At 38.7% G+C, this 24,634-nt stretch overlaps 3 protein-coding genes across 3 annotated transcripts in view; 2 read left to right on the top strand and 1 right to left on the bottom strand.

Annotated features, from left to right (window-relative positions):
* Positions 1–12,898, top strand: part of LOC139478450 (IQ domain-containing protein H-like) — a 39,272-nt gene extending 26,374 nt beyond the window's left edge. The window contains exons 17-23 of the mRNA XM_071261307.1: positions 2,071–2,191; positions 2,394–2,668; positions 4,002–4,181; positions 5,880–6,005; positions 7,539–7,600; positions 8,501–8,609; positions 9,625–12,898. Coding sequence (XP_071117408.1) covers positions 2,071–2,191; positions 2,394–2,668; positions 4,002–4,181; positions 5,880–6,005; positions 7,539–7,600; positions 8,501–8,609; positions 9,625–9,717 — 966 coding nt within the window. The 3' untranslated portion in view covers positions 9,718–12,898. The remainder of the gene's footprint in view (positions 1–2,070; positions 2,192–2,393; positions 2,669–4,001; positions 4,182–5,879; positions 6,006–7,538; positions 7,601–8,500; positions 8,610–9,624) is intronic.
* A 462-nt stretch (positions 12,899–13,360) lies between these two features.
* LOC139466852 (tRNA (guanine(26)-N(2))-dimethyltransferase-like) lies at positions 13,361–18,730 on the bottom strand. Its single transcript, XM_071248595.1, has 5 exons — positions 18,681–18,730; positions 17,138–18,563; positions 15,498–15,588; positions 14,351–14,629; positions 13,361–13,639 (listed from the first exon to the last, which is right to left on the bottom strand). Exons 2-5 carry the CDS (start codon positions 18,532–18,534, stop codon positions 13,526–13,528), a joined length of 1,881 nt encoding a protein of 626 aa, XP_071104696.1. The 5' UTR covers positions 18,535–18,563; positions 18,681–18,730; the 3' UTR covers positions 13,361–13,525.
* Positions 18,731–18,972: 242 nt separating this feature from the next.
* On the top strand, positions 18,973–24,288 carry LOC139466847 (phosphomevalonate kinase-like). Its single transcript, XM_071248584.1, has 4 exons — positions 18,973–19,058; positions 20,181–20,244; positions 20,968–21,256; positions 23,963–24,288. The coding sequence occupies exons 1-4, from the start codon at positions 18,973–18,975 to the stop codon at positions 24,112–24,114; spliced, it is 591 nt and encodes a 196-aa protein (XP_071104685.1). The 3' UTR covers positions 24,115–24,288.
* The last annotated feature ends 346 nt before the right edge of the window (positions 24,289–24,634 follow it).

Raw genomic sequence — 24,634 nt, 5'->3', positions numbered from 1 at the left:
CACATGTCTGTTTTTGTCTGTCAATGTTCATCTATCACGTCTGTTTTTGTCTGTCAATGTTCATCTATCACGTCTGTGTTTGTCTGTCAATGTGTGTCTCACACGTCTGTGTTTGTCTGTCAATGTTCATCTATCACGTCTGTTTTTGTCTGTCAATGTTCTTCTATCACATCTGTGTTTGTCTGTCAATGTTCGTCTCACATGTCTGTTTTTGTCTGTCAATGTTCATCTATCACGTCTGTGTTTGTCTGTCAATGTTCATCTATCACGTCTGTTTTTGTCTGTCAATGTTCATCTATCACGTCTGTGTTTGTCTGTCAATGTGCGTCTCACATGTCTGTTTTTGTCTGTCAATGTTCATCTATCACATCTGTTTTTGTCGGTCAATGTTCATCTATCACGTCTGTGTTTGTCTGTCAATGTGCGTCTCACACGTCTGGTTTTGTCTGTCAATGTTCATCTATCACATCTGTTTTTGTCGGTCAATGTTCATCTATCACGTCTGTGTTTGTCTGTCAATATGCGTCTTTCAGGTCTGTTTTTGTCTGTCAATGATCGTCTCACACGTCTGTTTTTGTCTGTCAATGTTCGTCTCACACGTCTGTTTTTGTCTGTCAATGTTCGTCTATCACGTCTGTTTTTGTCTGTCAATGTTCGTCTATCACATCTGTTTTTGTCTATCAATGATCGCCACACATCTGTTTTTGTCTGTCAATGTTCATCTATCACGTCTGTTTTTGTCTGTCAATGTGCGTCTATCACATCTGTTTTTGTCTGTCAATGTTCGTCTCACATGTCTGTTTTTGTCTGTCAATGTGCGTCTATCACGTCTGTTTTTGTCTGTCAATGTTCGTCTCACATGTCTGTTTTTGTCTGTCAATGTTCATCTAATATCACGTCTGTGTTTGTCTGTCAATGTTCGTCTATCACATCTGTTTTTGTCTAATCAATGATCGCCACACACGTCTGTTTTTGTCTGTCAATGATCGTCTATCACGTCTGTTTTTGTCTGTCAATGTTCGTCTCACACGTCTATTTTTGTCTGTCAATGGGCGTCTCACATGTCTGTTTTTGTCTGTCAATGTTCGTCTCACATGTCTGTTTTTGTCTGTCAATGTTCATCTATCACGTCTGTTTTTGTCTGTCAATGTTCATCTATCACGTCTGTGTTTGTCTGTCAATGTGTGTCTCACACGTCTGTGTTTGTCTGTCAATGTTCATCTATCACGTCTGTTTTTGTCTGTCAATGTTCTTCTATCACATCTGTGTTTGTCTGTCAATGTTCGTCTCACATGTCTGTTTTTGTCTGTCAATGTTCATCTATCACGTCTGTGTTTGTCTGTCAATGTTCATCTATCACGTCTGTTTTTGTCTGTCAATGTTCATCTATCACGTCTGTGTTTGTCTGTCAATGTGCGTCTCACATGTCTGTTTTTGTCTGTCAATGTTCATCTATCACATCTGTTTTTGTCGGTCAATGTTCATCTATCACGTCTGTGTTTGTCTGTCAATGTGCGTCTCACACGTCTGGTTTTGTCTGTCAATGTTCATCTATCACATCTGTTTTTGTCGGTCAATGTTCATCTATCACGTCTGTGTTTGTCTGTCAATATGCGTCTTTCAGGTCTGTTTTTGTCTGTCAATGATCGTCTCACACGTCTGTTTTTGTCTGTCAATGTTCGTCTCACACGTCTGTTTTTGTCTGTCAATGTTCGTCTATCACGTCTGTTTTTGTCTGTCAGTGTTCGTCTATCACATCTGTTTTTGTCTATCAATGATCGCCACACATCTGTTTTTGTCTGTCAATGTTCATCTATCACGTCTGTTTTTGTCTGTCAATGTGCGTCTATCACATCTGTTTTTGTCTGTCAATGTTCGTCTCACATGTCTGTTTTTGTCTGTCAATGTGCGTCTATCACGTCTGTTTTTGTCTGTCAATGTTCGTCTCACATGTCTGTTTTTGTCTGTCAATGTGCGTCTATCACATCTGTGTTTGTCTGTCAATGTTCATCTCACATGTCTGTTTTTGTCTGTCAATGATCGTCTCACATGTCTGTTTCTATGTATCAGGAAGCTGCGTACATCAAGATCCATGCTGAGATCCCGGATGTCCTCTCTGAGCATGCGACACCCATCAACACTGACATCTACAAAACATGGGACACATTTCTGGAAGCATTTTTAAGTCAAGGTACAATAATTCAGTCTTTTCATCTCGCAATGGCTTTGGTCAGGTTCTACATGTTTTATTGTAAAGAATAAAATATTTATCACAAAAGCATCACAGATGTCATCAAAGTTTCTTTTATCATTTAGGACTTGGTTAGTTTACAAATGTAAGGTCAGCCTGCTCACTGACAAGCTAATGAGAAGATCCTCCTTGTTATCGCCAGGTGGCGTGATTGAAGCATGTCCACCGTCTGAGAGCATCACGTGTGTCACGGTCGACATGATGATTGAGCCCAGCGGCGTCATTAACATTCTCACGTGTGGAGATCAGATCCACGCGGAGACGCCCTTCTCCTGCTGGGGCCTGTCCCTCCCTCAGTCTTCCATTGAGCCCGACACTCTCAACACAGCGTGTTACAAAGTGGCCGAGGCATGCAAGTCCAGGAGCATTGTGGGATATTACACCGTAGATTTTGTCACATTTATTGATGGAAAGACGGTAGGTTAAATGTTTTGAATCTCTGCCTATATTCTCATTTTTTAGAATTGTTACAACAACCAATTTAGGCATTGCTTGACCATTTACTTACCCATTCAGTATGCGGTCTTACCAGCACTTTTTGAAACTAATTTTTCTTTTTGCATTTTTTATCTGGTTGGAGAGTTATCAGGTGCTCCTTCTTCAGACGTGCTCCAGTGTTAGAGCAGGTTAATTATCTCAACCAGAGTCCATATATAGTGAAGGTTGTAAAACCAGACTACATTTTTGCCAGAAACTGCTCCCTTAGACCATCTTTTTGAAGAACACAATACTTAATTAAAGGACATTATCCTCAACCTTGATTCAGTAAATCGATAAATGATTATCCAGTTTATTTCACTGGAAATGATACTGTCCAGTTTAACAGGGTTTCACTGTGCATCGGTGTAATGTCACGTCAAGGGGAGGAATATTTACGAGTGTAATAGACTCACAATGTGAATAAGATGGTTTTCATGCTGCTGATTGAAGTACAAGCATTTTTGATGTTCAGGATTTGTAGTTATGAACAGGAATATGAAGAACAAGGAATATGTTTTTGTCCTAGCATGTCATTGAACATTCAACTTAACAATGACAAGTAAACTTGGACATCAGTTCAACATCTTCAAGTCCACAATTTCTTCCAGCAATCATAAAACAACTCATTCAGTAAATCAGTTATCAAGTATGCCATATTCAGAAACATGAATGTTGTAAACACATCTCCCTGGTGAAATAGACAAGCATGGTCAAGGGGAGATAATTATGTCTGCACGTACGTATCATCACGGCACCAGCATGATAATTTTCCTCAAAACAACATAAGGAAGAGAATATATGGATGTCAACTTCCTTATTGTGAGGAACACATCGTTTCTGCTTACTCCTTCATCAGGTGAATGAATGCCATGAGGCAGAGAGCATATATATGTACATGTAAGGACAACAATATTAATAAGATAGCAAAAGGTGGAAAATAACAAAGGGTGGAAGCTAACAAGGGAAGCCAACAGATGATTGGCGCTGATAGGTGATTAGGGCTGATAGAGGGTGGGTGTTATTAGCACTTCTCTGCCTCATGGCATTCATTCACCTGATGGAATAAACATATTCTCCGAAACATTGTGTTCCTCATAATAAAGATGTTGACATCCATATATTCTCTTCCTTATGTGTATCACTTCTAAATGCCTTTCAAAGACCTGACATAATGAACAGCTGACAGGATTAACAGTTGGGTCTTTTGTTCATTTGATGATCAATGTAGTGTCTGTGAAACACTGATGTGTCCCTTGTCCTGTGGGTTCAGATGGAACAGAAACTGTGGGCCCTGGACTTGAGTCTCCGGTACAGCGACACCCTCGCCATGTTCCAGCTGGTGTGCTACGTCACTGCCGGCTCCCTCGACACCGACACACACACACTCAACGTCTCACCAAACAAGACGGACAAGAAACCCAAACGTCGGAGACTGCAGGGGCAGGAGGAGGTAAGTACATACAGTTTGTTTGTTTGTTTTAACACTGCACTCAGCAATATTCCAGCTATATGACGGCGGTCTGTAAATAATTGAGTCTGGACCAAACAATCCAGTGATTGACATTATGAACATCAATCCACGCAATTGGGATACGACGTGCATCAACCAAGTCAGCAAGTCTGACCACCCAATCCCGTTAGTCGCCTTTTACGGCAAGCAGTGGTTGCTGAAGACCTATTCTACCCCGGATCTTCACGGGTCCACTTATACATACATTTGTCATACAATGTATAGTGTTATCGATGCAACAAACCATTCCCATAAACTTGGTATCACTCTCCGATAAATATTCAAACGAAATTGCCTGGCAGGAACTACTTTTAAGCCCAATAATCAATGTCTTCTTGATCAAATAAGTTTAGATTGGGTGTTTCCTGATGTGTGAGTGTTTTTGTAGACAAACATGGCGGCAAATCATTTGGCACTATATTATAAGTGAAGAGATTCACTCAAACATAACATTCATATGCTTCTTTAGTTTCTTGATTGTGTGAAAATAAGTCTAAAACATTGATTATTTGTGTAAGAATAAAACATATGTATTATGCTCACCATTCCATTCGATTTGACTTGTGAAGATCCGGGGTAGAATAGGTCTTCAGCAGCCTATGGTTGTCAAAAGAGGCAACTATGCTTGTTGTAAGAGCGACTAACAGGATTGGGTGGTCAGGCTCGCTGACTTGGTTGATGCATGTATTCGTATCCCAGCAACAATATTCACTCACTCACTTTGACTCACTATTGTTATACATACATGTCTCATTGCTGACCATCTTATTCTAGGGTCTACATTTTCTACATGACTATGAAAGTTTCACCAACATTATGTAAATTCATTGTTGTTTTCAGTAATTTCTGTTGTCAAAATGATAATCCTTTTAAGTACATAGCAACTTGGGCTGGGACGAGTCCAAATTTACTCCCCGGGTACCCACCCACTATTACCTGACCCTATCCGGGTACCCACCCACTATTACCCGACCCTACCCGGGTACCCACCCACTATTACCCGACCCTACCCGGGTACCTGCTGTAGGTCTCAAGAGATAGGTACAAACTGTCCGATTTGACCATAGCCCTGGAAAAATGTATTGAGATACACGTATAAAACAATCTGGTCATGCATACACCGAAATTGATGGAAGTTTCATCTTTATTCAAACATATGGAAGTCAGAAGGAATGCGTGCATTGTCAGAAAGAAATGCGAACATTTGTGACTTGTAGTGTAAGCATAGAGTTCTAGATAAGTTTTGCCATTAAACAATATATCACATGACTAACCACGGGCCCGGGTAGTCCTGTGGTACCCAGGTCCTACTCAGAACCCATCCGACCCGAGTACCCAAATTACCCATCCCAGCCCTAGTAGCAACTACGATATTTGAAAAACTGTTACTCAGGACCCAAAAGCACGATGCAATCTAACCATGTACCAGATGTATGAATGCTCTGGAGATAACTTGCCTTTCTGTTTGTTCTCTAAGCTGAATTTCGAGAGACACAGTTACATCCAAAACCAGGCATTTTCATTCCCTTCAATACTCCTTTACTTCGGTATTTATTGTAGCTGTTGTTGTATATCTGGACTACAACTGCTAGATATGACTCTGATGACAGGATTTCACCACGTTGTATTTCTGTGCAGGCCTCTCCCAGTTCTACTCGCTATGCCGTGATGAGTACACATCTGCTCCACACAAACCTGGCCGTCGTCCATTATAGCGTGTTCTTCCAGATGTGTCGGGCACATGGCATAGGATATGACATCAAGGTATGCCGACTTACTTCATTGTCAGAAAAATCTTATCAGTCTAGGATTATATATAACAATTGAATATCTTTGCAATTAAATACCATACTGCATAATTCATTTTCATAATGTTTACAATCTCATTAAAATCAGATCTAAGTTCTCATTGCTGCTAAACAAAGATCTGAGGACATCCCATTATGGGTCCCGTCAGAACGACCCTTCGCAAACTTTGACCAACCACTGAAACAACTAACAAGAAGTCGATATCAGCCAATTAGAAAGCAGCTTTCTCGAGCTTTACGGCACTTATTTCAACCTGGCAACTTCCCTTCAGACAACGCTTGAAAAATATGTTGACACAGTTCTCAATTAAAATTTTGAAAACTGAACAAACGAAAATTCCGGAATGTCTAATATATGGTTGTGTTAAAATGTCTATCCCACGGAAGCGAGAGACAGACGATAATTTTGACGGAATTAGTCGTAGGGGCCATAACTGTCGTTTGGAATACCCTGTGTTAATGTTTTTGAGGTTGCATGATCAGAAAACACATTTCGACTGTCACTTTCATCATCCGGTATGCGACGCTTTGATTGGTTGGACGAAAAGTCGTTCTGACGTGACTCTGTAATGGGATGTCCTCTTTGTTTAGAGATCACAAGAACTGAGATATGATTTTAATGAGATTGTAATGTTTATGATATTGTATTATGATATTCATGACTAAACAGCTCATACATCAATTGCAAGTGATTCTAAGGCATTTGATTGGCTAACCAGGTACAATGTAATTTTATTTACGTTTACATGTATATTTCAACAGTTTAGCCACGCTCACTACTGAACAGCTGTTTCCTGTTTGGCTGATATTAGAGTGTGTGGGGTGGGTGGGGCTTGTGTTTATTATTGTGCTGATTCATATCCCAGGTTTCATACAGTTCTCTACAGGTTTTTGTATCAATGCTTATATAGAAGCATCCTGTGAACTGTTTTGTCTGCTGTGTGAAAACAAAGACTTGGAGAAAGATATTAGCGTTTACTTTGTTTTTCTCTTCTTTGTCTGTTTATGAATTGACTTCAATATTCCTGCATTTATTGACGTACACGCTGATTTACACATTGTGCACACCAATTTTTTACATTTATACTTCCGAAAATGCAAAAACATTAGAAGTCAATTCTTCAATATACTCAGCAGAGGAAAACAAAGTAAACACCAATATCTTTCTCCAAGTCTTTGTTTTCACACAGTAGACACAAAACAATTCATTCATTTGATAAAAGTGTTTCAGTGAGTACCTTATGATACATGTTGTGAAAGATTACTTCAGTGAAACCTTGTACACAATACACACACAACCTGGGCTCACTTGCACAAAGCGATCTTAGCGCTAAGATGATCTTAACTACCATACTTTAACATAGGCTTACAATAGTCTTAGCGCTAAGATCGTTTTGTGCAAGTGGGCCCTGGACATGGTCAAGGGGAGATAACTCTATCTGATTTGAAGCCTCGTCCCTGACAACAGATTTTGTTGCTATGGTTACAGGAGAAGCAGGGTACTGTGTTCACCCTAGTGGACAGCTTCAACAGGGAGAGACTGGGAATGCTGTGAGTTGTTTTCTGTATCTTATTGGTATATCTTACACATAAATCAAACTTCAAAGTTCTTCCAAACCTGAACGTCTGTGACCTAGTGGATAACATGTTGGCCCAGAAAGAGGGAAGGTTGGTAGTTCAGTCCCCTGGCTGTCAAACCCAGGTACGTTAAAAGATGGAACTTGTTGTTACCCTGCCTGGCACTCGGCATTGCAGCATAATAGAAGGACTGTGCTTCTCAGAGTCAGTATCCTGTAAGCAGCACAAATGCATGAACGTCATGAAAGAAGTGAAATTATCTTGAACAAGACAAATATTTAAGACCCTGAAATCTTCCACACTTTCATCACTGTGTATGAATACTTTCCTTGATCATGTTGATAAGTTTTGTTTGTTTTGTTTATTTTGTTAATTTTGTTTGTTTGTTGTTTAACGCCGCACTCAGCAATATTCCAGCTATATGACTGTGGCCTGTAAATAACCGAATCTGGTCCAGACATCCAGTGATTGACAACATGAGCATCGATCTAAGCAATTGGAATAGGATGACATGCATCAACCAAGTCAGCGAGCCTGACCACCCGATTCCGTTAGTCTTCTTACAACAAGCATCGTCGCCTTTTACGGCAAGCATGGGTTGCTGAAGACCTATTCTACCCCCCTTGATAAGTAAACTCCCCAATTTGATCAAAAATGAGGCATTCTCCATGGCAACATCAATTTTGCATCCATTGTTGTATATTGTCTTTCTTATTTTTCAAACAAACTTGAATTTAGTCAGTACTCAATTTAGTGAGTAAAGTCCTTCATGTCTCACAACTGTTCGGGTACACATCAACAGAAAATGCTGTGGTCAATAACTGATGTCATAATACATTTGTGATGTCAATAAACATGTGTTTCTGATGACAGCACCATCGGGGACAACCTGCAAGGGGGACTTGCTACGTTCGCTCGCAACATGTCAGTCATCCACCAAGAGATCTCGGCACCCAACATGCAGGGCAAGACTAACTTTAAGGTAGACATTTTCATTCAGAGAGCGTTTTCCTCTTTTGCTTGCATTGCAATTGTTGTGATCAAGTTTTGTATGTCCGAATCATCTCGGGGTGGTAGGGTGGCTTAGTGTTTAAGGCATTCACTCGTCACAGCAAAGGCCTGGGTTCGATTGGGTACAATGTGCGAGGATGATTTCAGTTGACTGTCTGACTGGATATCAGTTGACTGTCTGACTGTAAAAACTGTGAAGATTCTTCATCCAAACTTGCTACATGTATTAACCAGGGGCTAATGTGGTGCCTTTTGCTATTTAGAAATGTCATAAATTTATTCCAGTTTCCATGTTTAATCACTTTGACTCATGTGTGTTTGTTCGGAACATATCTCTATAATAGGTAATCTTTCTTGAAATGGTTCGCACACAAAGACCTCGTTGTCTTTAAGTATTTTGTATTTGCTATTTAAAGACTTTAGACTTTATATCTTTTTAAGTTTCCACAGCAACAAGTTTGAATTAGACTCTGTTCATTTGGGTGTTTACTTGACATACAAATACAAAGTTCCAAATCCCAATTCTATGGTATTGTTTTGATAGCTCAATAACCACTCTTGTATACGGACAGACAGATTAGATAGAAATTCTCTGATTTAGCTAGAATTAAAGTAACAGTCAGATGATTTGTTCTTTCAAATTTGTGGGGGCCAACAGGATTTGTCATCTTCTGATGTCTATTGTTTATGCTTGACAATTGATTGTTTTATGGTTTAAAATAAAAATGTGGTTTGGGTATATAACATATCATCATGTTGATCATGTTGGTATTAAATTTCTAACAATAGTAAAGAAATAGAATAAATAACCAAAAGATGTTCAAAATAAGCATTTTTCAATTACGGGTAAACAGCATGTTTCACACTTGTACCTGTATTTCACTTGGTCCAACCCTCATGGAAACTAGGAATCATGTTATTTATAGATTCCTTGTACTTGACTTGAGACATTGATTAAAGTGATATGCACATTATTCCTGCTACAGGGCGCCATAGAGGATATAGAGGGAATTCTGGGAACAACAATCCAGAATGCGGAGGAACAGTTGGAGGAGGTGCAGAACGAGGACGAGGACTAGGACCAGCATTACCCTCATCACAGGGGGAGATCATGTCCTCCATGATCAACACTAAAAACTGCTGAACATGCAAAGCCAAATGGATTTTACAAAGTATTAACACACCCTTGAAAACTCATTCACAATATCTCATTTTCCAAGCGATATTTTATCAACAGAGTCATGCCATCCCAAACCCTTCCATTTGAACTTAACTATACATGATATATTACATTTGAAAATAAAACTAATATTTAATATTTCACCGGGTAAACTAAATACATACAACTTGAAAGTTCAGGACTAAAATGTTACGAGTTGGTTAGCATAATCATGTTACCATGGTTACTGGCAATATTGTTGGGGTAAGAAACCAGATGCATTTTCTGTCATCAGTTTATTTTAAATTTTTTTTTATTATTTCTACACAATGAGAATCTGTACAGATGTATTGCAGAGTACGGTTAATGACGATGCCAACATGTTATATACACCTGTTGTCTACTGGGGATGCAACCATTGCTCCACCTGCTGCTTCATCACACTTGTCTACCTGATGCTAATACATAAATAAGCTAAAATTTCAACTGTTTGTAGTGTTCATTATTTACTTCTAAATTCACTTTGATCCAAAATACACCTTGTTTAAAGAGACTTTTGAATAACATTTTGAAAAGTTTCATAAGTTACTGTCAGACAATAATCCGACGTATCTCCATTACTCCCACTCTGCTGAATCGGGAACATCTAATGCTGTGTCCTCATGTCAAATTAAGCAAGGAAATCTATGTTGTGGGATGACACAGGTAGTTATGAAACTATGCCTTCAATAGTCACCTCAATTATTCGTGTTGTATACCACTCAACTTTTGATAAGGGTATAAGATACTTCATAAAATTCTTCATAAAATCACACAGATGTTATAAATTACACACATAAGTGGGGTGAGTCAAGAGATAATAATAATATCCCTATCAAAAGATGAGAAGTATATATATGATTATTGATCTCTCCTCACATCAACTGAAGATGTTTGAACCATGCTGCTGTGTTGTCGGGGTGAAAAGATACATCGGTGCATCGTGAGTTTTCTTGCAACGATAGGATACATTTTTTTTCTGTCTCAATACACGATGTTATACTTCGTAAAATAAATTGCTTACTACTCATTTATAACCCCTAACATTTTTGGGTCAGTCAAATATCGCAAAATGTGTTTAACTAGCTTTTCAAGTTCACTACCAAAATAGCCGCTACAAACATATGTCTGCAACTAGCTTTTCCTTTGAACCTGCTCTGAAATATTTATAGTCATGAACATCATGAAGTTTACATGGGATTTGATGTAAATATGCGTATCACGATACGTATCATATTGTGGCCCATGTATCATGATATGTATCGTATCGTGGCCATGTGTCATGATATGTATCATATCGTGGCCCATATATCATGATACATATGGTATCATGCCCATGTATCGTGCTATGTATTGTACCATGGCCCATGTATCGTGATACGTATTGTATCGTGACTTGGCTGTATCGTTTCACCCCTGCTGTGTTGAGGATGCTGCTATGTTTATGGATTCTGTTGCTGTTGTGTTTCTTAAAGCGTGGTTGGTTTGGTTTTCTGAAAGGTTGGCGCTTTGGTTTTTCAAGTTTAAAGACAATTGACCCAAATCTCGTACAATCCCTAATCATCATGATCATCACGACAGGTTCGGCTTACAGAAAGACATTGAAGAAACATTGAAGATTTGGAGGTTGTAACTGTCCATGATGTTTCATCATTACTCAAACAGGTTCTTATTTGTAAATAATAACTGTAAATATATAATCAACGCAATGTACATAATATAAGATATTTTCATCATTTTAATCAAATATAATCATTAACCATGGGTGCAATTTTTGACTATAAATTATTTGTGTTTTATGTAAATTAACGTGTATCATTTTCTATGTATCTTACCAGTAGATGTCAAACAACATTCCAGTGTGGTACGCCCACGATATATCGTATCTATAAGCACTATGGGAAGCTTTTTTGCAATAAACTGATACTCTCAGTTTATCCCATATTTACAAAGCAATTATGTATTGATGATTTTAAGATATTTTTTTTCTTTTTTATATCATTATCCGTCCACTGTAATAACCAAAGTATTAAATATTCCAATTTACTTTATGTTATGCTAATGTTGGAGACACAATTAGATGTCTGGTTAAAACTGTGATATGAACGAGTTGTGCATTATTCATTGTACATTGATTGTCGCTGAACAGGTTTTTTCCACTGTTGTAGCATATGCTAAATACAATACATATCCTGTCAGCATATTCCGCCAGAAGTAGTGTCTGTCTTCCAATGGACTGTCCGTGATAGTGCTGTACACGCTGCCATCCCCATCACAGCGTGTTCAGTGTATGTAGGTGGGATGCAGGGCCAGTAATCTGCTAACAGTTCATATACTGTTATGGTTCTGGATTAAGTTTGTGGTATTCTTGTCACGGGGTAGTTTATTGCACTGCAAATTTTGGGTATTACAGGGATTTTAATATTTTCTAATTAATCATGAAAATGTATCAGAGCTCCTAAGATGGTAAACTGTTGTTCCAGTTTTAGTTGATGAAATACTCTTAATCTATTTCAGAAGGATGAAGGATTTGTTGTTAGAATGATCTACAAAATAAAGACACTGAATCGCACAACCGTAACATGCATAAGTCCATTCCACAGTTATTCCTAGCATGACCATTGTACAGTGAACCCTCGTTAATCCGGATTGTAAAATTTACCTGGATCAGCAAATGTCCATGTTAACATTGATTAACAAATATTGATGCTATGTAATGTTGCCTTGTGTATATATACACTACTCAAAAGAAATTAGAGAACACCATTTTTTTCATAGGACTAAAGTCAGCCATGACAGTCATGTGAAAAAAGGATGTTCTCTTTAACTTCTTTTGAGTAGTATATATTCCAGTCATGATGGACTAACAAGCTTTAACTGTATTTGTGAAACTATGTATGGTAGTGACAATGCTCAGAGTGCTTGTTCCTTGCTGGAGGATGCTCCCGTGGCCAAACAATGTACTGGATCAGTGTTGTCTCAGTACGTGCTCCTGATGTTATCTGTGCTGATAACACAGAGATGTCATTCCAAAGGTTTTTGAAACTGCTGGCTACAGGAATATCAAGAACATTCCACTTCAATATATAAACCTTGAAGCATTATCTGCAGTGTTTGTTATTTGTGGTACTCTCCTTAGAAACATATACGTGCTTGTGAGTGAGTGAGTTGGCTTTGAATAATATTCCAGTTTTCACGGTTTGTGAACTTGGTATAGGAGGAAAGCCTGAAGTGATGTAGGTCTTAGACGTTTACCACTTCAGCGAAACCCACAAGCATGGGTATGGTGCTGACAGAGTGAGGGATTTGTGCTGATTTTAGCAAGATTGTCACATCAGTAAACCCCAAGAATGGGCTTCATACAATTTACCAATCTTGGAAATCAACCATGGATCATCACCATGATGAACTAATAAATTACTGCCCATAACAACACAGAAGTCTACACAAAAGAGATGACATAAAAATGCATAACATCAGGTTTTATTAAAAGTGATATATTCACATATTTACAGTTTTATTACAGAGTCCAATGTAACCATGGTAACTACTATCATACACAGAAGAGGTCACATAGCACTGCCACCAAGTGACCTTCCTTCTTATACTGGTCAACATCAGCTCTTTGTATACATATCTCCTACACAAAACAAGCCCACAGAGAGATGGTGAGCTTCACTGTTTGTAAATCACTGTGCTTGCTCCTGCTCCATGTCATGGTTGTAGACACAGCCGTCCCCCATGTCACACTCCCCTGTCTTGTACTTCTTACATGGGTACTGCTTCAGGAAGCTCTTGTCCCCCTGGAAGACAAATACCAACACACATACACAGAATCACAATACAACACTGGTGCTAAAGATCAAGTCACCATTTTACAAGTGTCCACTTCTAGATCTATTCATGAGTTTTTTATTACTGTTAATATCCACTGACCGAAGAAATTTCCAGTAAATACACATCTAAAAGAAATATTAGATCTTGTGAAATCAATATGGCTGACAATAATAATACTTCAAAGAGGAAACTGACTTAAGTCGAATTGAGTGTTAATTCTCAGCTGTTATGAGTTGTGTTTAATGCCGCTTTTAACAGTATTCCAGTTATATCACGGCGTGTCAGCTTAATGTGGGAGGAAAGCCCCGAAGTGATGCAGGTCTCAGACGTTTACCACTTCAGTGACACCCACGAGCACGGGTATGATGCTGACAAACCTCGAAACATAATCAGGGCGAACCGGGATTCAAACCCACAATCATAGGTTTCTGGCATTCCCATGGGACGCAACTCTGCACATGACTGGGACACCCGTGCCACCCGCGCCCCTCTCAGCTGTTATGTCCATCATTGATAGGATTTGACTTGAAAGTTGTTATTAAGACGAGACTCACCCAAGTTAATTGTAGTGTTGAGGCACACTAATGCTCATCACTTGAGCACAAATCCTCCAAGCATACTTCCTGAACATCACATGTTTATGAGACGTATGCAAAGGTTAACTCCCAACCCCTCACCTGTCTGTCCTTCCTCTTGCCTCGACACCTGTCTCTCTTCTCACTGAGACTCTCCTCTGTGTTGGACTTCTTGGCCCGGGGCTTGGGCCCCCAGTCTGGCTCAGGGTTCACCTGCCATCGTAGCAGCCCCTTCTGGCGAGACTGGGGGTTGGCGTCTGGGTGAAGGCTGAACGATACTTCTGTCACAGGCTCCTTGTCCAGGATGGCCTTGGCTGGGGTCCCACTTTGCAGCCGACTTGCCTTCACTGGGTGATCCTTCACCCATGCTCGCATTATGTCCTGTTGGAAAAAAACCTGCATTATAGTGAGTGAGTGAGTGAGTTGGGTTTAACGCTGCTTTGAACAGTACTCCAGTTATGTCATGGTGTGCCAGCTTAATGTGAGAGGAAAGCCTGAAGTGATACAGGTCTCAGACATTTACCATTTTGGTAAAACCAATAAGCACTGATTTGGTGCTGAAAAACCCAGAAATATACTCTGGGCGATCCAGGATTCGAAACCACGATCACAGGTTTCTGGCTTGTCCAAGGAACGCAACTCAGCACAGTGAATTGCAGCATCTTAGAGGAATGGGCCACCTGTTCCCCCGGCTATATCATCAAACTATCATCAAGGCTATGATGTTCACTCTACACATGATAACAGGGTTTTACCGGATACAAAATATTGTGTCCTGCACACAATTTGAAAATAGAAGCAAATAATAAGTTAATGGGATACACACGGTCTTGAGGTTTTAACATGTTGAATTATTAAAAATAATTCCATTCTAGCATGAACGAAAAGTTTAACAAGAAAATTCTAATCAGACAGAAAATACAAAGTTTGGACTGTCCATTTCTGATTTCCTTCACTCTATCACGATGGATTTCATTTCTATGAAATCACCTTAAAATACATGTTAAATAATCAGCACAGGGCTTCAGAGCACATGCGGTTCATTAATATTCTCGGAAGTCCTTAGTAACAGAGATGATATAACATAGAGAATCTCATCCGAGTGTCTTTTGATACCAAATATATCAACACGAGTTGATAAAAGTGGAAAAACTCTGATGCTTGATATCAAAAGGAGTATGAGAACAAATTTGACCAAACATGGAAATTCCATTTTCAATATGCAACTTCATAAATCTGTTCTACGTACCCATACCACCTCCCCAGGTGCATCAGTCTTGTGGGCGTTCTTGGCACAGTGGGTTAGTGATGCTCGATAACCAGCATTCAGCACAGCTGACCTTCAACACAAGTGTAACAATTATTTCAAGGTTTACACCATACACATGATACATGACAAAGAACTTGCGTGCACTTCCGTAGGGGAACATATGTGACCCAGTCCATCAACACAATCAAATAAACATGAACTATTCACACAGCCTTTGAAATTCACTCTCGTCTGTTAGCGTGGCTAGTGTGAGACAATAATGATTAGGACAAGTACAAATCCAACCATCCTTGCTTATCCAGTGTATCATATCTCCATTCTATCATAAAAATTATGACATACTAGTATGCCCTGGACCCATTCAACAACATTCAACATGTTCAAAGCTTTGTATTGAGACCAGTTTCAATGACTCCATGCACTGTTCTTTCATGACTGGTTGGTTGGTTGGTTGGTTGGTTGGTTGGTTGGTTGGTTGGTTGGTTGTTTAACGCTGCACTCAGGTATATTCCAGCTATATGAAGGCAGTTTGTAAATAATCGAGTCTGGACCAGACAATCCAGTGATTAATATCATGAGCATCGATCCACGCAATTGGGACCGATGACATGTATCAACCAAGTCAGCGAGCCTGACCAACCAATCCGGTTAGTCGCCTTTTACGACAAGCATAGTCGCCTTTTACGGTAAGCATGGGTTGCTGAAGACCTATTCTACCCCGGAATCTTCACGGGTCCTTTCATGACTGGAATAAGCAGGCGTATTATGTCTTTATACTGATCTGTTAAAAGCGGCATTAAACCCAACTTACTCACTTTATTAGTTTATACTGATCATGCTCATGACATCTAGAACCATTTTTTATAGCATTTATTTTTTTCAAATATATCAACATGATTAAGGGCCTGCTCACATCATGCAATATATAAGGTCATGATTTTGAATGCATTTATATGATGAATTGGATTTCAGAAGAGGCGAGGGCACGGGTGGCCCAGTCGTCTAAGGCGCCACGATTCGCTGTGCAGCGTTGCGTCTCTTGGACCCGCCAGAAACCTATGATTGTGGGTTCAAATCCCGGTTCGCTCCGATTATGTTTCTAGGTTTGTCAGCACCATACCCGTGCTCGGGGGTCTCACCGAAGTGGTAAACGTCTGAGACCTGCATCACTTCGGGCTTTCCTCCCACATTAAGCTGACACGCCGGGATATAACTGGAATACTGTTAAAAGCAGAGTAAAACCCAACTCACTCACTAACTCAGAAGGGGCATTTTCACTGGTTATTGATTTCAAGCTAAAGAGACAGAAATTCTGTGTTAATTTGTGATAAGGGAGATGAAGACAGTGCTGACACTTCTATAGTGAAGCACCTGGGTCCAGGGTATGTGTCAATCATGGTAACTGGATTTCAGATCAGTTCTTTTTCTAGGACACTGACTGGTTGTCAAAGGAATTGTCCTGAAGACTTGTTACAAATTTTGATACTGAATAATGTCCTATCATTACACATTAGAATGGACATATAATACGCTGGATAATCGTGGATGGAGGCAAACAGATTAGCGTTAGGGTGAAACACTGAAAAGACAAGGTGACAGATTCTCTTCATCAAGACTACCTGAACTGAACTATACTGGGAGCAGTACAGTGAAGAACATTGCAGACCTCGTCTAGGGTGTAGTACAGCGGCACATCTTCCACCTCCTCTGACATCATACTCAGCATTCCCAGAATCCTCTCCGATGTATTAAACAGGTCTTGATTGGATGATACTCTCTGTAGTACTTTTGTAAGAAAGTCTCTATCATGCATGGGGTCTGCCCATATTGGGCCACCGATGTGTTGTTTAAATCCGCAATGATTACATACTGGTTGTGCAGATGGTGCCACTGCTGGTGTGAACTTGTAGTTGTCTCCCTTGGTTGGGGTCTTGTTTGCAAGTTTTTGCAGAACATGTGATCCACATCCTGTGCAGTGATAAACATAAGCTAATTTTGTAACGGACTGCTTCACTTTCACTTGGCCTGTGAACACTTTGACAAATACTCTCACGTAGAAGTCAGCACTCACTGAGATAAGTGGTTGAATGTAACGTGAATATCGATTTGCTGCCGATTCAACCGACTGGAGGATTATTCTCAAAGCCATTTCATGACAAAATTTTGCCTTTAATGACACAGATCCGTATTTAGAGTAGCAAGTCTCACATGAGTTTCCACACATGACAGCCATGTCTGTACAAGTGACACAGAGAAGGCCTCCATCTCTCACGGCCTGGACAGCCGAGTCGAGAAATACAGATGGACTGCCATAAGGGTCAAGGTCAATAACATCAAATCTATCTTTCAGCCCTTTATTTTGGTACATGACCATTGCAGCATCTCCACAGTTCGACCGAACAAGGCCTGTCAATGCGTTCTTGGTAATATTTTTGTCAATAAAACCAACAGCATTTTTATCAAAATCATTTGCAATGACCTCTTTCACACCTGGAATCTCCAAGCCAAACCGGACTGATCTAAGCCCAGATGCTGCCAAACCTTCCAAAATTCTAATTCCATTTGGGTGGGAGACACCAGCTGTTAACTTGGAATCATCAATTTTAGAATCATCGGAATTGTTTTCATCACTGCATGTCTGTTGTTTGGCTTTCGCGTCTTCTCCAGTTGCCGCATCATTTTGTTCTAGTGAATTTAATTTCTTTCTCAATAACTTAGCTTCTCGCTCTCTCACTGTATCAAAATGGTCATGGACGAATTCCGAGATGACTGCAATCGTCAGATCTCTGTTGAACTCCTGTACCGGGTTGTAGAAGACTGACGACGGTGTTAGAACTTCTGCTTTACCCTCCTTCACTTCATTGACCGTCACATCTATAGTCGCAGACATCTTGCATCTGTTAGGCACGACAACAGTTCTTGGCCGTATATACCTAACCCTAGTAATCAAATGACGAAACCTTAAGCAAGTGTGTACTATATGGAAACTTTTGCTTGAAACTGAAAGAGCTGTCATCGAACTCAACAGTACAATTCATCAGAGATCTGTAAAGAAACAAGGACATCGTAATAAAATTATAATCAGAACAAACAAAATCGCCTTGCGTACATGTAATTTGAAAAAATGAAAAAGCCAGCTTTGAAAGTTGCTTATATGATTACTTTTTCAATGATGAGCAATGCAACACCTGTTCCACATGGCGAAATCCACCATCTCGCGTGTTTAACTACATCCGTTACTGGAAAGGAACGAATTAGAACTCGATTCCATATCTAACAATTATAAATTGTATTTGCATCGCAGTGCAGTTATTATATTTTTAAAACAAATACTGTTAACTAATATCCAATGCTTTGTGATTTAAATAAATGAGTGAATTAGTTGTTTAACTATGTTGTCGGAAATGACACACTTTAATCCGTTCGTCGCCCTGTCGTGATAACGCGAGTAACAATGGCACACGTTCCGGTAGCAGTTCTCGTCTTTAGTGGAAAGAGAAAATCTGGCAAGGACTATGTTACTGAGAAGTTACTACAACGGTACATTATAAATACGTGTTTTATGTTATGTGTGGCTTTGAATCAGAAATAGGTTGCGAGATGACAAGTTCCGAGTAAGTCAAAACAAACAGCCCTGTTCTGCACAACAAATCAGCTGATCAGGATGATAGATCAGGTGATTGTCTGACCATGGTGACACAACTATAAGCATCTATATATATTTTGTTTGTCATGTTTAATGTGCTGCTTGTGACTTTGGAGTCAATGTGTTTTCACAAAAACTTTAAACAGTTGCTAAAAAATTATTTATATAGATCTATGTATTCTTGATTATGTTTGCAGTTTTAAGGGTAGTCTATCAATTATGATTGAATATCTATACTCACAAGTAAGCATTCATATTCTGTATTTATTGGTAGTTTTCTTTCGGTATTCAGTGTTTTCTTTCCCTTGGGCCCTGTCTGTTTTGCACTTTTACACCAACGAGTCGACTTTTGATAGATATACTACTCAAAAGAAGTTAAAGAACACCAAATTCTTTCATATTACTATAGTAAATCTCACATGCTAAGACAGATTAACTAAAGTAATATGAAAGAATCAGGTGTTCTTTAACTTCTTTTGAGTAGTATAATTCTGCTTTTAACATGTATAATGCTGTTTCAGGTGATTTCTATAGTTTGTATCTGTTATATATTTCCCTGAAGCGTGTGACATGACACATAACTCTCCAATTAACAATAATCACACAATTTTTTAATCTATTTCACTCTCACCAGCTGACATGGATAAGCACCATTAATTTTCCATTCCCAACAACCACACTCCACTCTCCTTTATCACATATCGGTCTGTTTATCACATGTCTGTTTGGTGTTATGGTTATGATAATTTATCAACTCATACTAAATCAATAGTGGAAGCAAACTATTTACTGAAACAGATTATTAACATTTTAATTGAGCACAAATCAGTAATGTATTCGTAATGTATCGAATTCATAATCCTCTACACAAGAGCATGTTGTAGTAATCATTAATCCTATAATCAAAGTTTTATGTACTCTGCTGGAAATCATTAAAAACTGTTGCTTTAATTTATTGGATGTCACAAGGCAATTATTGTGTGACTTTGTAATTAATTGTTATATTTCATTTTCAGGATTGGAAACGAGAAATGTTGTATCATGCGTTTGTCAGCACCCCTCAAGGGGCAATATGCAAAGGTGATAACCAGTAAATAATTGTATACAAATACTGAGAATTTGACCAATTGAGCACACACTTAATAAAACACTATTATAGTTGAGATGTTTCAGTTTAACAACAGCCTATCACAACATAAAAGGCATTCCAAGTTTACCCATTCCTCCAAGTTTGTAAAAAAAGCTTTCTCTCCCTACATGTTAATGTCCTCCCTGGATACGTCTTGGGTCCTGGATGAATCCTTCTTTTTTTATAATCATTGGATTCCTGATAAGTAGAATCAGTAAACTAGGAACTCCTGATCAAACTTGATTCATTTCTTGATGCCTAGCATGTCTGGACAGACTCTTGTATAATTAATCTGTTGGATTACTTTGGACTGGCTGTAATCATGGTAATTGATCATCCATCAATGTCAATACTTCTTGCTATTTATGCAGTCACTCGTTTAAGTTGCAATAATCAATATATTTTCTTCACTGAATAAAAAGAGGATCATGTTTTAAAGTATGTGCAATTAATAGTGTTAATCAAGACATAAAAAAAAAAATCAAGTCTGACATGGTTGTATGGCTACATGAATACAACAAATAACATATTTTCTAGGTTGGAAACAGCTTTGAGCCTATATATTATATATAAATTTGTTTTGCTTGATCCCTTGAATTGTAACTTGAATCAACTGGATACATTTTTCGTGATCCCTTAAATTGTACAATAATCAACTGGATACCTGTATTTAGGAACACCAGCTAGACATCACACGTCTCTTAGATGCATCTGAATACAAGGAGCGATATCGACCAGACATGATCCGGTGGGGGGAAGAGAAGCGGAATGCAGACCCCGGGTATTTCTGCCGTATTGTGACATCCGGAGAAGGAAGCGACAAGAAAGTTTGGATCATCAGTGATGCCAGAAGATTAACTGACATTGCATACTTCCAACAAAACTATCCCAGCATCACATGGACTGTCAGAGTAGAAGCTGATGAAGATGTCCGCAAAGCCAGGGGATTTGTCTTTCAGTCAGGTACACATTACTTTAATTAATGACTGCATCTAATATACAGGATAGGGTGTATTATCAATTTAATTACTCCAATAGGGTGCTGGGTTAGAATTGCTCCCCAGCAAGGTATGCTGGCCTTACGAGGCGACTTAACGGATGGGGTGGTCAGGATCAGTGACTTGGTTGACTCTGTGTCATCGAACCCCAATGATGTGAATTGTTGCACGCATTATCGATCACGGGATTGTCTGGTCCAGACTCAATTATATGCAGGCCACCATCATGTATCTGGAATATTGGTGTTGTAAGTCTACATCTACAATGTAATGGGCCCATGTCTCGACTGGAAGGTATCTGACCTCATTGTACTGACTGACTAATGTATGATGGTGAAGAAATGTGATAAATTCTTGTTATTTCTATTTATTTGTTATAGTTACCACATTATTCCTTTGCTAAATTTACGTGCTGTCAAATATTGCATTTAACTGACAATTAATTTTTGATACGTTTAATACTATAAATGATACTGTTATGTGCAATTCAACATTGAGGGGTCTCACGACACGTGTGTGCCGCTATGAAATTATTGACTTGGCACGTTGCATGCACCTTCCCCTTCTTTTTGCATTTGGCAGATAAATAAATTCCGATTTTCCAAATATCTCTCTTAGAATAAGTTAACTACTCTTAATACAGTCCAATTGTCACATTGTTACTTCTTCAGGTGTAGATGATTTGTAATTGATTGTCAGATTGTTACTTCTTCAGGTGTAGATGTTTTGTCATTGATTGTCAGATTGTTACTTCTTCAGGTGTGGATGATTTGTCATTGATTGTCAGATTGTTACTTCTTCAGGTGTGGATGATTTGACGTTGATTGTCACAATGTTACTTCTTCAGGTGTAGATGATTTGTCATTGATTGTCACATTGTTACTTCTTTAGGTGTAGATGATTTGTCATTGATTGTCACATTGTTACTTCTTCAGGTGTAGATCATTTGTCATTGTCACATTGTTACTTCTTCAGGTGTAGATGATTTGTCATTGATTGTCACATTGTTACTTCTTCAGGTGTGGATGATTTGTCATTGATTGTCACATTGTTACTTCTTCAGGTGTGGATGATTTGTCATTGATTGTCACATTGTTACTTCTTCAGGTGTGGATGATTTGTCATTGATTGTCACATTGTTACTTCTTCAGGTGTGGATGATTTGTCATTGATTGTCACAATGTTACTTTTTCAGGTGTGGATGATTTGTCATTGATTGTCACATTGTTACTTCTTCAGGTGTAGATGATTTGTCATTGATTGTCACAATGTTACTTCTTCAGGTGTAGATGATTTGTCATTGTCACATTGTTACTTCTTCAGGTGTAGATGATTTGTCATTGATTGTAACAATGTTACTTCTTCAGGTGTGGATGATTTGTCATTGATTGTCACATTGTTACTTCTTCAGGTGTAGATGATTTGTCATTGATTGTCACATTGTTACTTCTTCAGGTGTAGATGATTTGTCATTGATTGTCACAATGTTACTTCTTCAGGTGTAGATGATTTGTCATTGATTGTCACATTGTTACTTCTTCAGGTGTAGATGATTTGTCATTGATTGTCACAATGTTACTTCTTCAGGTGTGGATGATTTGTCATTGATTGTCACATTGTTACTTCTTTAGGTGTAGATGATTTGTCATTGATTGTCACATTGTTACTTCTTCAGGTGTAGATGATTTGTCATTGTCACATTGTTACTTCTTCAGGTGTAGATGATTTGTCATTGTCACATTGTTACTTCTTCAGGTGTAGATGATTTGTCATTGATTGTCAGATTGTTACTTCTTCAGGTGTAGATGATTTGTCATTGATTGTCACAATGTTACTTCTTCAGGTGTGGATGATTTGTCATTGATTGTCACATTGTTACTTCTTCAGGTGTGGATGATTTGTCATTGATTGTCACAATGTTACTTCTTCAGGTGTGGATGATTTGTCATTGATTGTCACATTGTTACTTCTTCAGGTGTGGATGATTTGTCATTGATTGTCACATTGTTACTTCTTCAGGTGTGGATGATTTGTCATTGATTGTCACAATGTTACTTCTTCAGGTGTGGATGATTTGTAATTGATTGTCACATTGTTACTTCTTCAGGTGTAGATGATTTGTCATTGATTGTCACATTGTTACTTCTTCAGGTGTAGATGATTTGTCATTGATTGTCACAATGTTACTTCTTCAGGTGTAGATGATTTGTCATTGTCACATTGTTACTTCTTCAGGTGTAGATGATTTGTCATTGATTGTCACAATGTTACTTCTTCAGGTGTGGATGATTTGTCATTGATTGTCAGATTGTTACTTCTTCAGGTGTAGATGATTTGTCATTGATTGTCACATTGTTACTTCTTCAGGTGTAGGTGATTTGTCATTGATTGTCACAATGTTACTTCTTCAGGTGTAGATGATTTGTCATTGATTGTCACATTGTTACTTCTTCAGGTGTAGATGATTTGTCATTGATTGTCACATTGTTACTTCTTCAGGTGTGGATGATTTGTCATTGATTGTCACAATGTTACTTCTTCAGGTGTAGATGATTTGTCATTGATTGTCACAATGTTACTTCTTCAGGTGTAGATGATTTGTCATTGTCACATTGTTACTTCTTCAGGTGTAGATGATTTGTCATTGATTGTCACATTGTTACTTCTTCAGGTGTAGATGATGCGGAATCAGAGTGTGGACTGGACAGTGTCTTAGACTGGGACTACATCTTCAAGAATAATGGCAATATCAACCTGTTTGAAACAGGTCTAGATACAATTGTTGACGATGTACAGAAGAAGTTGGATGTGGCCAATAGTTAACACACCTCATTTTAGGCATATACATTAAGACTACATTTTACACTACTTAGCTTCATCATCGAAGGAAACCTGAACAGGTGCATGATTCAAAATGGATGGAATGCCATGTATTGACAGAAAGAAATATATGAATAATATATAAATGTTGCCAGTATGACTGTTGTATGATAAACTGCTGATTTTATCTTCAAAGGTATCGATGGTTCTTTTTTTCATTTGCGCATGTTGACAGTCCAGTTCCGGTCAAGATCCGGGGTAGAATAGGTCAACCCATGCTTGTCATAAAAGGCGACTATGCTTGTCGTTAGAGGTGACTAATGGGATCAGGTGGTCCTGCTCGCTGACTTGGTTGAAGCATATCATTGTATCCCAAATCCCAATCAATGCTCATGAATCAGTCACTGGATTGTCTGGTCCAGACTCGTTTATTTACAGACCGCCATCATATAGCTGGAATATTGCAGAGTGCAGTGTTAAAGAAAGAAAGAGCAAAGTTTCAGTCTAAGGAACCGGTCATTAT

Source organism: Haliotis cracherodii, unplaced genomic scaffold, assembly GCF_022045235.1.
Source record: "Haliotis cracherodii isolate W230 unplaced genomic scaffold, xgHalCrac1.p SCAF_1, whole genome shotgun sequence".
In the NCBI taxonomy this organism is placed as follows: Eukaryota; Metazoa; Mollusca; class Gastropoda; order Lepetellida; family Haliotidae; genus Haliotis; species Haliotis cracherodii.
The sequence above is the reverse complement of the archived record's forward strand: the minus strand, read 5'-3'. Positions and strand labels throughout refer to the sequence as shown.